At 37.0% G+C, this 18,095-nt stretch overlaps 1 protein-coding gene across 1 annotated transcript in view; it reads left to right on the forward strand.

Moving 5' to 3' along the window:
- Positions 1-11,335, forward strand: part of LOC115218603 (E3 ubiquitin-protein ligase HECTD3) — a 77,944-nt gene extending 66,609 nt beyond the window's left edge. The window contains exons 13-18 of the mRNA XM_029788500.2: positions 1,706-1,795; positions 3,280-3,483; positions 6,076-6,205; positions 8,320-8,473; positions 9,554-9,622; positions 11,103-11,335. Of these exons, the coding sequence (XP_029644360.1) occupies positions 1,706-1,795; positions 3,280-3,483; positions 6,076-6,205; positions 8,320-8,473; positions 9,554-9,622; positions 11,103-11,187 (732 nt within the window). The 3' untranslated portion in view covers positions 11,188-11,335. The remainder of the gene's footprint in view (positions 1-1,705; positions 1,796-3,279; positions 3,484-6,075; positions 6,206-8,319; positions 8,474-9,553; positions 9,623-11,102) is intronic.
- Positions 11,336-18,095: the final 6,760 nt, after the last annotated feature.

Below are 18,095 nucleotides of genomic sequence, written 5' to 3' on the forward strand. Positions count from 1 at the left end.
TTTCTGTTGAGATGCTCTGTGTTTCTTTCAATTACTTTAAATATAACAAAGAATTTAGTGAAATAACTTAGTTGTCATTAAGCTAGTGTTAGGAACATAAATTGTGACTAAGGTTTGGTGGAAGATTTTAATTCAAAACTTATGAAAACAAGACATTTATACTCAGTGCCAGAGCCGGTTTCAGCCGGGTTGGTAACGAAAGGGTTAATCAATGAAAAAGATTGCTTTTTTGTTGAAGTAAGGAATCTTCATCAAAATGTCCTGCATTTCATAAAACTTGTGTTTAAATGGGAAAAACAAATCACTGAAAATTGAAGAAATTAAAAGGGAAGATTCTGCAAGTCTTATGAAATTGATACAAAAACCAATACAATGGTCAGTGTAAAGCCAAATCATTTGGCATTAAAATGCAAATTGACACTGCTCAAAGAAATGCCAGGATTTATCAATGATCTTCCTTGCTACTCAAAGATCTGTCTGGATCTTCAGGAAAATTAGAGTCCAGCTCCTTAAGCAGTGAATCTACTGTGGCCATGATGAAGAAATCAAATTCTAGGCCAGTGGTTCTCAACCATTTTTTGTCTTTGGATCCCTTTGGTTTCTATTTTACCTAAGTGAACCCTCATACTTTACTCTGCTCTGGTCCTGCTGTTCGATGTTTAAAAAAATCCCATTAAATTTTTATAATTAGATATTGTTACATTCTATGTCCTATTGAATCTCCTAGAGAACTACATTAAGGGTATGCGTGTCTGTGGAGTACTCATCCACTTGCACGTTTAATTTCACAAGCAAGTTGTTTGATTGATTAGATCAACAGGAACACTCATTGTGATAACCGGTGGAGTGCCAGTTATGTTGTATGGTGAAAGTAGCATAGCCAGATGATTCACAAGTTTGCTTCACTACCTATTTCTTTACTACCCACAAGGGGCTAAACACAGAGAGGAAAAACAAGGACAGACAGACGGATTAAGTCAATTATATCGACCCCAGTACGTAACTGGTACTTAATTTATCGACCACGAAAGGATGAAAGGCAAAGTTGACCTCAACGGAATTTGAACTCAGAACGTAACGGCAGATGAAATACCGCTAAGCATTTCGCCCGGCGTGCTAACGTTTCTGCCAGTTTGTCGCCTTCACTGATTGTGTCTGAGGATTACGTTAAGGCTCTGCACATCTGTGGGGTTCTCAGTCATATTGTTTATCATGCTAATTCAGTGAACAGTTACTTCACTTGATTAATCAACTAAACACTTATTGTTAAAACCCAGTGGAGGGAAACTACTTACCTCAGATCACTGTGCTGTGTGGCCTTGAGCCTGACCTTGCTGTGGTCACTTTGTATCTGATTATGCTGTGGTGACTTTAAGTCTGACTATAGTGCATTAGTGACTATAGTGAGTTGCCATGATAGATCATTAGCCACTACACACATTTTTTTCTCTCCTTGTTTTTTCTGTGTCCCTTTCTGTAGAAGAGCGTAGGCTCGAAACGTAAAAGACTTTTTCTATTCATGAGCGTTATACTAATACATCTGTTTGTTTTGTACACCACCTGTCTTCGTCTTTGGGTTTTTTTTTCGTAAACTCTCCCTATTGTGCATTAACTTTACATGTAACAGTGATGTGCTGTCAATATAGCCATGTCATGAAACATAGCCATAGATTGCTATCCTAACCTTAACTATATATCTTTCCAGGTGCTGTCTTTAGCCCCGTTTGTATGGAAACAGCTGTCGGGTGAAAATCTCAGTTGGGCCCAAGACTTTGCTACAGTTGATGCTGCTGAGGTATGATATTCGTTATTTTTGAAATCCTGTCTGTGTTGTTCATAATCCCATCCCCCTTCTTCTCATCCTGTTAGTTTCTACTTGTTTGTCAAACCTGCTAGAAATAGCAGCCAGACTTTTCTAAAAATTCCAGTCTGCAGTCTTAAAGAAGAAAAGACATATTGGATAATGTAATCCTAGATACATTGTGTCTGAGAAAGATGGCTTGGATATGGTTGGAATGTCTTTGGTCATCGGTCTGCTTGATTTAAGTTGACCTGAGGCCAAGCAAGTATCTTTTATCCCTTGTTTCAGTCATTGGACTGTGGCCATGCTACGGCACCAGTTTGAAGGGTTTAGTTGAACAAATTGACCCCAGGACTTATTTTCTTTCTGAAATCTGGTACTTGTTCTATCATACTCTTTTGTATTGTCAAGCTGCTAAGTTACAGGGACGTAAACAAACCAAAACCAGTTGTCAAACAAAGTGGGGACAAGCACAAAGATGCACGCATACACTTGCTCACACACACACACACATGATGGTTTTTCACACACAGTTTCTGACTATCAGATTCATTCACAAGGCATTCGTTAGCCCAGAGCTATAGTGGAAGATACTTGCTCAAAGTGCCATGCAATAGGAGTGAACCCACAACCACTTGGTTGCAAAATGCCTTTCTTAATCCCTTAGCCACACCTAAGCCTATGTGAATGTTATTATTTCTTCTGCCGTCGCTGGGCCCTTTCGACAGCCACTGTTTGGTTCTTATTCCATGATATGAAGCAATAAGAGATAAGTCTTTTCTTGGATATGCCATCCAACTTTTACTAACGTAATCTGGATATAAGGTAGTGTGCTGGCAGATTCGTTAGCACACCAGATGAAATACTTGTTCCTTCTCGAGCCATGCGTGACTCATAAGGGCCGATTTCCTTGGCGTATAGGTTCCCCACCTGGATGGGACGCTGGTCATTCGCAGGTGGGCTGCAAGATGCAGGAGGAAAGAGTGAGAGAATGTTGCGACGAAAGAGTCAGCTGAAGTTTGCCCTGACCTTCTGCCAGAGCCACATCGCCCAGTTTGAGATTTGAACCCATGATCCCTTGACCGCAAGTCTGCTGCTCTAACCACTAGGCCATGTGCCTCCACTTGCGCCCTTTTAAAGCCTAGCCAGGCTCATGGGTCCAAAATCCCAGTTTCTATGGCGTATGTGTTCCCCAGCTGGACGGGACACCAGTCCATCGCAGCGTTACTCATTTTTGCCAACTGAGTGGACTGGAGCAACGTGAAATGAAGTGTTTTGCTCAAGAACACAACGTGTTGCCTGGTCCAGGAATTGAAACCACAATCTTACGATCATGGTGCTGACACCCTAACCACTAAGCCACATGCCTCCACGATGAAATGCTTAGTGGTGCTTCATTCAATAAAAATAAAATTCTGTTTAGTCTTCCTGTGTGTTTTTTTTTGTTAATTGTGTTGTTGTTCTACATTCTACTCCAGGTGAAGCTGCTGGAGACCTTAGTCAATTTAGATGAACATAAATTTCTGCCTGAGAACCGGTTATGGAGTACAACGTTGAGTGATGGCACTGAAGTCCACTTACGTCTGGATGAAGATGGTAACCCACGGCGACTTAAATATGATGAAAGAAGAGACTACTGTGCTGAGGTGAAGAAGATTCGGATGTCTGAAAGCTCAAAACAGGTATGGCCATTACTCAGTATGTCACTGGTCCTAAGACTCAGTGTTGCTCATTAACCATGTTCCTTGCATGCCCCTCCAGCTGAGTGTTCCTAATCTTGCAGACTCATGGCTGTTGGTGCCATGTAGAAAGTACCCATACCATCATCATCATCATCATCATCGTTTAATGTCTGCTTTCCATGCTAGCATGGGTTGGACGATTTTGACTGAGGACTGGCGAACCAGATGGCTGCACCAGACTCCAGTCTGATCTGGCAGAGTTTCTACAGCTGGATGCCCTTCCTAATGCCAACCACTCCGAGAGTGTAGTGGGTGCTTTTACGTGCTCCAATCTGGCCAGCCCCAAGGAAAATCAAAACTAAGAGCACTAGATTCCTTGGAAGAAAGCAGCAAATGTTTATGAAAACAAGGACGGAAAAAAATGGAGAAACGGTACACAAATACAAATGCAAAAAGCAGGACATTAACAACAGGTGTCTTTCGACTAATGATGAATTAAATTCTAGGCCCTACAGTACCAGCACACAAAGCTAAACAACATGCAGACAGGATACACTGGCCCAGGAGGAATTGAAATCCCTGAATCAAAATCGGTGCATGACCTGGGCAATGCACATGAGCAATAAAGCATGTTTTCAAGTGCATATTACCAATCTCTCTATATAAAAAGCTGAAGTTGTCTGTGTATGGCAGGTTTGGTAGCCTTCAACTAACACTATCTCCTCCGAGACCCTGTGGCGAAAGTTGACCAAAATTGAGAGTATGATAGAAGAAGGCTTGCTCTTCCTTCCGTAGAAGAAAAAATTCAAATCGGACCATGTTAACACCAAAAATTATTTGCATCAAAAGGGTGCTTTTTTTCTATTAAAATCCCTATTTTTTACGATTTTTTTACTTCTGTGTCTCCATTTTTCGGTGTATTTAAACCAGAAAAATGTTCACTTAAAGAGAATAACAAGCTACATAATGCAAAATTTTTACTTTTCAAAAATTCCAATTCTAAAGGGTCGAAACAAACCCAAGCAACGCCGGGCAATACTGCTAGTTTGGTAATAAAATGCAGACGGATTGCTGGTGGATCATCCGAACATTCAAAACAAGAGAAAAGGAGTCATTGATGATCTTTTGCAGGACATACATCTTTAGCTGCTTGGACTACTGCTCCCAACTATGGTCACCACACACTATAAAAGCCACAGTGGAACTCGAAGCAATCCATGAAGCTACACTAAGAAAATTATCTCAATGCAATGTATCAGCTACTGGGAAAGACTGAAAGAATTAAAACTTTTCTCCCTAGAATGAAGGCGGGAAAGACATACATCTGGAAAATTCTAGAAGGCCTTGTACCAAACTTTGGCATTGAAAGTTACTCAAACTGCAGAACAGGGCACCACTGCATAGTGCCAAAGATCCTAGCAACACCAACAAAATACAGGATCAGATACTGCAACAGCTTTGGCTTCAAAGACCCCCAGCTTTTCAATATCCTTACAAAATGCCTGAGAGACCTGCATGGTGTGGATGTGAGTGTCTTTAAAAGAAATCTGAATCTCTTCCTGTCAAGGGTTCCAGACGAGCCTACCTCACAGCAGGAAACACAGATGAGGGCAGTGGCATCAAATTCCCTCATTGACCAAATTCCACATATCAGAGGATGTTTCAAATATTGGTGTAGCTCAGTCAATGGTGGTGCCCCAGCATGACCACACCTTTGAAGCTGAAACATTTTTAAAGGTTTTAAAGATATTTATGTAATGTATGTATGTATATATGTGTGTGCGTGTGTATGTATATACATTTAAGTCACAATATATGGATTCAGGTAATCTAGTGGTACTCATAAAAAAACCCTCAATGTATCATTCTAGAAAACACATAGAAATATATAGTGTGGTACAAGAGAAAATGATAAGGAGTGTATAAAGTGATAAATAACACAAAAATAGTTTGATGAAATCTTATTTAATAATAAGAAAATTCTAAAATCGTGACAAATTGTTTCGTAACTTAAAAACATGTAAATAATTTATATTATTATATTTAATAATAAATAAATCATTTATGTGTCTGCATTATTTTGAAGGATTTTTTGCATTTTACATTGATGCAGACATGTGAGTAATTTATTCATTATTAAATAAAATAATATGAATTATTTACATGTTTTTAAGTTACGAAACAATTTGTTGTGATATTAGAATTTTCTTATTGTTAAATAAAATTTCATCAAACTATTTCTCTGTCATTTATGACTACACACACACACACACACACACACACACACACACACACACACACACACATATATATAGTGTATGTGTCTCGTTTATATGCCAAATTTGCTACAGAATAGTATCCAAGGAACACTCCCTACATGACACTGAGCTTTCTCCAATGCTATCTCGCAGTAAATTAGGCATATAAATAAAACACATATTGTATGTATGTGTGACTGATAATTACATTACAAGAGCTGTCTTTATAATTTGTAATTATGTATATATATGAAAATGCATAAGATGATTAAGATGATGATGTCTGAGATTATTGGTTAAGTTGTGTCTTTTGCATTTTGCTGCAATATTTCAGATCGCTGCCATTCGTAAAGGATTGTTACAAGTAATTCCAGAAGATGTTCTTCGACTCACTACATGGCAGGAACTTGAGAAACGGGTATGTGGCGAGGCTGAGATTACTGTGGAGGCTTTACAGAAAAGCGGTGAGTTCTACTACCATGACAGTCTGGATCTACGGACAGATTAATTATGTACTCCATATTTTCCTGCATACAAGTCAATACTCTTTACTCTTTTTACTCTTTTACTTGTTTCAGTCATTTGACTGCGACCATGCTGGAGCACCGCCTTAAATCGAGCAACTCGACCCCGGGACTTATACTTTGTAAGCCCAGTACTTATTCTATCGGTCTCTTTTGCCGAACCGCTAAGTGACGGGGACATAAACACCAGCATCGGTTGTCAAGCAATGCTAAGGGACAAACACAGACACACAAACAAACGCACACACATATATATATATATACATATATACGACGGGCTTCTTTCAGTTTCCATCTACCAAATCCACTCACAAGGCTTTGGTCGGCCCAAGGCTATAGTAGAAGACACTTGCCCAAGGTGCTACGCAGTGGGACTGAACCCGGAACCGTGTGGTTGGTTAGCAAGCTACTTACCACACAGCCACTCCTGCGCCTATGTTAATGATAATGTGTCTGTATTGCTGTGGAGTATTATGTAGATTGTGTGTGTGTACTTCTGATGATTATAATGTCGCATAAGCTCCCATCATAAATGTATAAATATACATATATCTTTAGTTAAATATATTCAATGAGAATATTATATACTGAATTTATATTGAGTGCTCAATTGTATCAAAGTATTAATACTATTAAAGTATTTATATATCTAATACGAGCGATATATACATATATATTTTTTAATAATATATTATTATTATTAATATAAGGAAATTAATATCAGAACTCCTCATAAAGATATACCCGTGTGAAAATAGTTGTTGTATTAAAAGTATATAAATAATTAAATATAAATATATATAAAAATATATGTAAATATGTATAAGTATAAATATAATGTATAAATATATATGACAGTTTAAAAGTTTTGAATTAATTATTCAAAGCATCTTACGATCGTTTCACAGAATAGTTGTCCCTATAATGAAATCCTGTCTTGATAAGCATTTATAGACCACACTTCTGCTCTTCAGAGATATAAAATATGAACATTGTATAACATATCGAATGATAGTTTTTTTTTAATATTTGAAGTAAAACTATAAAATAGTGTTTGTTTGAAATATAAATTAAAAATTTGAAATTACTACTTTTGATGAGAGTCTTTAAATCCATATATACTTCCTTGGTTAGTCTTCTGCAATAATCCATAATATTCTTATGTAAAATCCGTTATATTATCTTGTATTCTTAATATAGTTCATATAGTTAGTTTAGAAATGTGAAATTTGTATAACATTTTGTCTGTAAATAAGGTGATGAGCTGGCAGAATCATTACTGTGCTGGGAAAAAATGTTTAGTAGCATTTTGTATGTCGTTACTTTCTGAGTTCAAATCCCACCTGTTGGGGTCGATAAAATAAGTACCAGTTGAGTACTGGGGTCAATATAATCGACTTATCACCTCCTCTGAAATTGCTGGCCTTGTGCCAAAACTTGAAAAACCCCTTATGTCTGTAAATATAATTACTATATGCATATCATGTCGATGTAAATATCCTTTCTACATCTATACATGTGTAGACTCTTACATCTGTGTAAATATTTTTCTTTATTTCTTTATTGCCCACAAGAGGACAAACAAGGACAGACAAAGGGATTAAGTTGATTACATCGACCCCAGTGCATAAATGGTACTTAATTTATCGATCCCGAAAGGATGAAAAGCTGAGTCGACCTTGGCGGAATTTGAACTCAGAACATAACCTATTTCTTTACTACCCACAAGGGGCTAAACACAGAGGGGACAAACAAGGACAGACAAACGAATTAACTCGATTATATCGACGCCATTGCATAACTGGTACTTATTTAATTGGCCCCAAAAGGAGATAAAAGGCAAAGTCAACCTCGGCAGAATTTGAACTCAGAATGTAACAGCAGACAAAATACCTCTAAGCATTTTGCCTGGCATGCTAATGTTTCTGCCAGCTCGCTGCCTATGTAAATATTTTTCTTGGCCATCTGTCTGTATATATGCATGCAAAAATTTATTTAGGTGTACATGTGTCTGTGTGTGTGTGTGTCTATTTTAATTTGTTGTCTGCTTACAGTCCATCTTGTAGACCTGGAGCCTAATGACTTACAAGTGAAGCACTTCTGGGAAGCTGTGAAGAATTTTTCCAATGAAGACCGAAGTCGACTACTGCGTTTTGTTACTGGAAGACGGCGCCTCCCTGCTCCCATTTACCTTTCTTCTGCTAAACCGTAAGTGCACAAACACACACATACACACACACACACACATATGTATATATATGATGGGAATCTTGTAGTTTCCATCTCAAGAATTTCACTCCCAAGTTCTTGGCCAGCCTGCAGCTTTAGTAGAAGGCACCAGCTGAGAGTATCCCAGCAGCAGGCATGAACAACCAAGCACCTGGTTTGAAAGTAAAATTTCTTAAGCACATGACCTATCAACATATATCATCATCATCATCAAGTCTCCATTTTCCATGCTGGCATGGGTTGGGTGGTTTGACTGGAGCTGACCAGGCTCCAATTGTCTGTTGTGGCATGATTTCTATGGCTGGATGCCCTTTTCTGATGCCAACCACTTTACAGAGTGTACAGGGTGCTTTTTATGTGGAAACAGCACCAGTGCTTTATACGTGGACTGGTACGGGTGCCTTCTATGTGAACCGGCACAGGTGTCTTTTATGTGGACTGGCATGGGTGCTCTTCAAAGCAAAACCCTTACTTTTACATATATATAAAAGTAAGCACATATGTAGAACAAGTTGGCAAAAATAGTACTTGAATATTAAAAGCGAAGTAAACCTTCTCTGACTGTTATTCAGTCTCATGTAACCAGTTGTTAGACACTTGTGATAATGAGGGACTCCTTTGGTCACGAATAACCATGGGATTGCACCTAGAAAGTTTCCCTCTGAGGCACAAGTCTGGGCAAAGTTGTTTATGGAAGACCAGCAGTGGACCATGCATAGCTGTCTCCCTTTTCTATGCCATTGATGTTAACCAAAGGAAAGGCAAAGGCCGATACAACTTGGCACCTGTGACATCGCAATTCATTTCTACAGATGAGTGAACTGGAGCAAGAATTGAACTCACTAGCTCATAATTGTGAGCCTGATGCTCTAATCACTGAGCCATGCGCCTTCATTTGTGATAATACAGACTAATATGTGTGTGACTGCACACACACACACACACACACACACACACACACACAGAGATCTGCAGCTTGAATCAATCTTGAGTAACAATATTAAAAAAATTTTTGTATTTTATCATGTTTTATTTCTTTGTTTTTGTTTTTTCTTTTAGTGAAGTGGACAACGTCCTTCCTGAGTCATCAACCTGTGGTAACATGTTATTTATGCCCAGATATTCAAGGTTTGTACACCTATGCCCTCTGTCTTCACACTTGTTCACCCTTTCTTCTATACTTGTTGTACATTCTACCCTTATCGTAAGTTGTTTTTGCCCTGTTAACCCTGCTTATAGAAATTATTTTATTTTTATTCTTTAAGCTTTTCACTCCCTATGGAGCATGCGCCATCAAAAATTTTTCCCACTTCCCATGTGGTGCCACTTAAAAGCATCCGTGCAGTGCCACATTAAAGCACCCAGCACACTCTGTAAAGTGGTTGGCATTAGGAAGGGTATCCAGCCATAGAAACCATGCCAAATCACACTGGAATTTGGTGCAGCCCTCTGGCTTGCCCACTCTAGTCATGCCATCCAATCCATGCCAGCATGGACAACGGATGCTAAATGCTGATGATGATGATGATGTCCCTGACTCTGGATTCCCTGAAGGAAAGCCTTCTTCTCTCGGGTTTTGTTGGTTTTGAATTGTCATTGATGCTTCTCTAGATTTGCCTTTTTTTTTACAAGATAGAGGCATTTTTACCTCTGGGAAGAGGTGGTCACTACTAGTCTGGCCTCTCTCCTTTGACTTGCACATCACGGGATGTCCTACCAGGAGCTTGACACTCCAGTGCCATAGCTCTCAGGGTCATTGAAACACAAAGAGCCATCACACCACAACAAGGACTGGGCCTTGTGGTAGATGTATAAATTTACATGTTACAAAAACTTGGGATAGCTTTGACAATGTTATGTAGAGTGGTGTGTGTTGTGTGGTTCTGTAGAACCCCTGGCTTAGATCATTGGTTCTCAACTGGGTTCCGTATAGGATTTTAGTGTCCAAATTTATGTTTGATTATGATAATGAATAAATTGGTTATACTTCCACAATACACAAAATATTTTAACAGTTTTTTTTATACAGTCCCTAATTATATTTAATTACAAAAATATAATAAGATTGTTTAAACATTGAAATGGCTTTGAGGGTCCAGTGGAGTAAAATAAGAATCAAAGGGGTCCATAGGTAAAAAGTGATTGAGAACCACTGACTTAGATGTTACCCTATTTTCTCATGGTATTTTTGTAATGTTGTAAAATAAAAAAAATAAATGTGCCCTTTTTAAAGCCTAGCCAGGGTCATGGGCCCGGATTCCTGGTTTCTATGGCGTATGTGTTCCCCCCAGCTGGACGGGACGCCAGTCCATCGCAGCGTTACTCAGTGGACTGGAGCAATGTGAAATGAAGTGCTTTGCTCAAGAACACAACACATTGGCTGTTCCAGGAATCGAAACCACAATCTTACGATCATGGTTCTGACACCCTAACCACTAGGCCACGTGCATCCACTTTGTAATGTTGTAGCATGCTGAAAATTTGGTCACATTTCTGTGACTGAACACGTAGAGTTAAGAGTGTGAATGTGTGTGTGATTAAAATAATGGTCTTTTTTAAGATTCCAGTGTTCATTTACTCTGTTTTTACCATTTTTCTCTCCCTACAGTGCCAAGATTGCCGAAGAGAAGCTTCAGTATGCTGCCTATAACTGTATTGCTATCGACACAGATGTCAGTCCTTGGGAAGATTAACTCATTTTGCTCCACACCACAGCCACCGCCTCCCTTTCTTTCCAGTGTGCGTGTGTGTGTGTGTTGGTGGAGTTGAGGCTTGCTTGCCTCCACATCACCACCTTCATGCACTGTTCACCCCCATTTTCACAGTTGCTCACTCAGATAATGGCCAGAGTGAACTGGATCTTTTCTTTGATATGTTTTATTATATATATATATACATATATATATATATGTGTGTGTGTGTGTGTGTGTGTATATATATATGTGTATATATATATATATATATATATGTGTGTGTGTGTGTATATATATATGTGTGTGTATATATATATGTGGTGTGTGTATATATATATATATATGTATGTATATATATATGTATGTATGTATATTTGTATATGTATATATATTTATATATGTATGTATATATATTTGTATATGTATATATATTTATATATGTATATATGTATTTATATTTGTACAGTAAATGTATATATGGCTGCATACTAAATATATGTATGTTTATATAGTGAATACGTATGTGTGTGTGTAAATATATATATGTACATATGTATGTATGTATGTATGTGTGTATATATATATATATATATATATATATATAGTTCATTGAAAACATTTTTAAAATGTGATAAATGTGTAGTAAATGTACAGTCTAAGTAAAGATATCTATAAATCTATATATGTGTGTATCTTATGATTCAATGAACAGGCCCATAACCAATTTCTCTATTAAATGCTGATCTTTTCTAAAGTTTTATATATTTCAACTGTATCGTTAAGCAATTGTATTTGGATAATTAAGAGCAGCTAATTTTGTTCTTTCATTGATTTTCTCCAGTTTTTTGAAAAATTACTTTCTTGCAATCAGGGAAGGAACCGTATAATCAGGCTGTAAAATAGCTAACAAATAACTTTCAGAGTGCTTCTGTGTGTCAGGATCAATCTGACATAACTCAGTAAACCAATGATTATGGGTTCAAAACCTTACACTGGTTGTAGAATATGTAACGGCTTACTTTTAGGACTCTTCAGCTTCTCAAAGTATTGCTTTGTAGGCCGACGGTCATAGGTAAAAATTGAAACCTTATTGCCTGGACATCTGACACCCATATCAGTTAGACAACCAATTTTCATATCAGAAAACATGTTTTTGTTTTCTAATTCACATAACGATATCTTCTCAGTTACCTGAAGATTTTTACCTGGAGTCTTCCACCAATATTCCTTGTCATCTTTCATTTAACCGCCAGGCTTGAAGCAATATTTCTTACAAAAACATCAGCTACTAAAGACATTGGTAATTAGTTATAACTAACATCTCCTCTTTGTCTTATTAATAGCTGGTTCTCTGGTTCTGTTGTCTCGTTAGCTAAAATCTAACATATTTTTTACCTGTTGTTTGTGATGTATTAAATCTTCCTCACCAACTTGATATATTCCATGCATAGTATCACAATCTGCTGGTTAGAAAGAGATTTTCTTCTCTATTTTGCTGTCTCTTGAGTGCTTTAGTATTTATCTCTCTAACTGATGTATCCACACTGTACATAAATATTAAGCTAGGCCTGGTCTTTAGTGTTACTGTTACACACACATACATACATACATACAAATATATTTATTTAGGTGTGTATGTATATATATATATATACATACATATATATACACATACACAGGGTGGCTCAAAAGTAGTGCTCAGTTCCTGTTTTAGGGTTGATATGTATGACTTCCCAATTGTGAGATGCTTTTGACTCCTAACTCCTGTTTTACAGGTTGAGATATCAAAGAGTATCAACGACAAGGTACATGAGCTAGATTTAGTAACTTTCAAAACTGTCAGTAATAACCTGCAAAACAACAAGGAAAGGCATGACTTACCAGAAACTGGGCACTATTTTCACTTACCATGTATATATATTTATATATGTATATATATTTTATATATGTATATATATTTATATATGTATGTATATATATATTTATATGTATATTTATATATATATATATTTGTATATATTTATATATATATATAATATATGTATGTATATTTATTTATATATATGTATGTATATTTATATATATGTATGTATATTTATATATGTATATATATATGATGTGGGTGAGAGAGAGAGTGTGTGTGTATATATATGTGATGTGGGTAAGAGAGTGTGTGTGTATGTATATATATGTATGTATGTATGTATATATATGTGTATATATATATATTTATTTATATATTTTATATATATATATATTTATATATATATATGATGTGGGTGAGAGTGTGTGTGTGTGTGCATATATATGTATGTTGAGAGAGGGGCAGATCCGTATGCTTGTATTCATGCACAGGTGTGTATTTGTGCCTGTACCTATAAATTCATACTCACACACATTGCTGTGTATCAGTGTATTTATGCATAAATAGATATGTGTGTGAACATTTTTTTTTATTTTCCAATTATGGCCCAGCCATCAATTCTCAGTTGACAGCAAGCAAACTTACCTGAAACTCACACACACACGCACACACACACACACACACACACACGTGTATATAATATGTATACATGCATACCTGCATACATATATTCCCATTCATACATATGCATATATATACACATACATACACAAAAAAACTGGCTGTGATTCTTATTCTCTCAACAATTTACTTTAGTTTCACCCCCACCCCCCTCCTGCTAAACACCTCCCACCCCCTACCTTTTTATCTCACTGCCTTTCATTCTTTCCATCTTAATTCCCCCCTCCCCCTCTCTCACACACACTCAGCACTCACCAGTCATCTCCTCCCATCACTCATTCCACACATTTCCAGACTTGTACCTGCATTCACACACACATACCTAAAGTAAAATGGATGTTTGTCAGTTTGTTAAACTCGTGGACAAGTATTTCGGTTGTTCAATCAACCAGACTACCTATTTTTTGAATTATTTGTGTAAGTGCTTGAGTATACCACAGACAATAGTATTCTTAGAGTAATAGGCTGTGTTGTTAAGATGTTCGCTTAGCAACCGTGTTGTTTCTGGCTCGATCTCATTGTACAGCACCTTAGGAAAGTGTCATCTACTATAACCCTGGGCCAACAAATGCCTTGTGTGTAGATTCGATATACAAAAACTGGATATATATATATATATATATATACACACACACACACACATACATACATATACATATATATACATAGGGAGAGTTTACGAAAAAAACAAAAGACGAAGATAGGTGGTGTACAAAACAAACAGATGTATTAGTATAACGCTTGGGAATAGAAAAAGTCTTTTACGTTTCGAGCCTATGCTCTTCTACAGAAAGGAGACTTTTGGCGATTTGCTGTGCTTCAGAAGACTCATCAAACTACATGAAATCGTAGTCACGGCTGGTGCCAGTGACACATAAAAGGCACCTGTGCCAGCGACATGTAAAAGGCACCCACTACACTCTTGGAGAGGTTGGCATTAGAAAGAGTGTCTAGCTGTAGAAACCAAGCCAAATCAAACTGGAACCTGGTACAGCTCTCCGATTTACCAGTTCCAGACAAACTGACTAACCCATGCCAACATGGTAAGTGGACACTAAATGATGCTGATGATATATATATGTATGTATGTATATATATATATATATATATATATATATATATATAATAGTGTCATTGAGACCCAAAGGTGTCAGGTAATGCTGAATAAGTGCTATAGGCAGACCATAGTTAAGTTCCAGATTCGGTAACATGGCGAATAAAGGGTTCAACGTTGGTTCTATGTCAGCATGTGTATATAAGAATTTTTTGCGTAATAATATTAAAAAAAACCAAGGCTGTGTAGATATTAGAGCATTTATAGATAGAAGGTCTTACAGCTGTTTCCAGGATATTTATTAATTATATCCCTTCATCCTCTTACACCGTCTCCGATGAAGGGATATAATTAATTAATATCCTTGAAACAGCTGTAAGACCTATCTCTAATATCTACACAGCCTTGGTTTTTTTATATTATTACGCAAAAAATTCTTATATATATATATATATATATATACACACACACACATACACATATGTTTCTGTAGTGCTGATGCCATGTAAAAAGCACCCAGTCTCTCTGTAAAGTGGTTGGTGTTAGGAAGGGCATCCAGCCATAGACATTATGCCAAATGAGAGAGTGGAGCCTGGTGTGGCTTCCAGCCTTGCCAACTCCTGTCAAACCGTCCAACCCTTGCCAGCATGAAAAACAGACATTAAACGACAATGTGTGCCTTTGTGCTTGTGTCCTGTCACTTGAGAGCCAGTGTTGGTTTGTTCATATCCCTGTAACATACAACAGCTCAGCAAATAAGAATGCCAGACTGGGGTCATTTCAGTCAACTGAATCATGGCCAGCATTGCCATAGTCCAGTAGCTAAAACAAAAGAAGAGAAGTTGTGGCAGTGTGGTTAATATGTTTATTTCCCATCCAGATGGTTGTGGGTTCAGTCCCACTGCATGGCAACTTGGACATGGGTCTTCTTTTATAACCCTGAATCAACCAAAGCTTTGTGAGTGGATTTGATATATAGAAACTGAAAGCACACACATGTTTGTGTGTCTGTGTGTCTCTTTGTATCTATCCATATATATATATATATATATATATATATATGTGTGTGTGTATTGTTTACATCATGTGTAGGCAAACTTTTTTGAGAAATTGGCTGCATAAGAAATGACTCATCACAAGGCAGGCTTCACTACCAAAGAAATTCAAGGTAATTTTTCTGAATGACATGCCATTCAAAAAACCTCACAGACTGCAGTTTACCTCAGACTGGATTACATCGTAAGAATTTCGGAACTTTAAGAGACATGGAATAAACTTGTTTTATTGCTGGAACTTGAAATAGATAAAACCAACCTAAATAAATAAATAAATAAATGATGATTGCCTCATCTTGTCAGATGACAACTGTCTCACATTCAACCTGGTTGTTCTGATTTACTTTCATCTTTGCATGTGGGCAGTTATGACTATACACAGCATACATTCATTGCCAAAGGACTTTACAAGATACTAAATGGATCAAGAGATGAAACAATAGTGAGACATCTGTACATCATTGGATTTAAGTGACAAAAGTTTGTACAACATTCTTGTCACTCTCTCTGATCACCATAGGAGGTTCCAGTGACAACCATTTCGACTGCAAGTTTTATGTCTTTCTCATAGAAGAGCTGCCTTTCCTACAGTTTCATAAAAAATAATAGGAGCTTTTTGTACCCTTGGGAAATCTAATTAATCCATAGATAGGACCCTAACGGATGCTACCATTCCAGGTGAGAATGGACCTGGGAATAATGGTAATTAAGAGGTGATTCCACACTCCCCATAACTCCAGAATTTCTGAACTGGGATCTCACCACTGGATACTGTTTAATATCAAACCCAAGACAGTGTGTGTATTGAGCCACTTAATTATGGAATTACATATAAGTGGCTGAATATTCCACAGATACATTGATCCTCAGACTGAATCATGACACAATGTGCAACAAGGCTATTATAACTATTATAGCTGCAGTCCATCCACTGAGCTTCAGCACAGTTCCTGTTGACCCACTTTTACTCACAAGGTCTTGTGTGTTGACCCAAAGCTGTGGTGGGCTACACTTGCTTAAGGTGCGATGCAGTGGGATCGAATTTGGAGCCTTGTGATTACAAAGCAAACTTCTTAACTCCTTAATCATGCTTGCATCAAGACGAACATGCAGGTATGCACACCTGCACTCAGGTATGTGTGCTTACAGTAGCTTAGATGCATTCTCAGGTATATTTTCTCCTGTACCCAATCAGTCCAATGCAGTGAGCTGTTTCTGACAACATTTGGATGGATTATATTATTTCATTTATACCCTCATAAATTCTACCCCTCGTAGAATTTATGCGGGTAGCAGGCTACTACCTGTAACCCTTAGATAGCCGCAAACTTTCAAGTGCTCAAAATTCTTCTGATAATCTTTCTTGTTCCTAAGAAGCAAACTTCCTGTAGAAGCTCTATTATTATTATTATTATTATTACCACCACTAAAGCGGCGAGCTGGCAGAATCATTAGCACTCTGGATTCGCCCGTCACTATGTTCTGAGTTCAATAAGATAAGTACCTGTTGAAGACTGGGGGTCGATGTAATCAACACATCCCCTCCCCCAAAATTGCTGCCCTTGTGGCAAAATTTGAAACCATTATTATTATTATTATTATAAATTATTTATTGTCTTATTACAAAGATGATGATCATGTTTATTATTATTATTGTTTGTGATTGTGATGATGGTTGTAATGGTCAAGATGTTGGTGGTGGCACTGATGGAAATTGTGATGACGATTATGGTGGTAATTAATGATGGTGGTGATGGTGGAAGTGATTGTTGATGACAGTGATGATAATGGTGATGGTGTTGATGCTGTTTACTGACAGTGGTGATGATGATGATGATAATGATTATGGTGATTTCCTCTTACCAACTCTAACAAAAAAAAATTTGTGAACTATAACAAAGCAAAAAAAAAAATTAAATTGAATAAAATTATTTTTTCTTTCCATTTTATTTGTCTTCAGTACATGTATGTATGTATGTAAGTAAACTATTTATATATGTATGCATGTATTTATGTATATTAATATCTTTAAGTATATATGTGTGTATATATATATATATATATATTATATATATATGTATATATAAGTGTATAAACAGCAGATTCCACTTAATTGCATACCAAATAACTGCATAATTCAGTTAACTTCACAACTTTTCAACAACACCAAGCCGTTTCACATTAAAATCTATGTAAAATTAATTAGTTAATTGCAGATACAATTGACATCATTTAGGAAAATTGCATAAGAATT

The sequence above is a fragment of the Octopus sinensis genome, linkage group LG13 (genome assembly GCF_006345805.1).
Source record: "Octopus sinensis linkage group LG13, ASM634580v1, whole genome shotgun sequence".
NCBI classification, from domain to species: domain Eukaryota; kingdom Metazoa; phylum Mollusca; class Cephalopoda; order Octopoda; family Octopodidae; genus Octopus; species Octopus sinensis.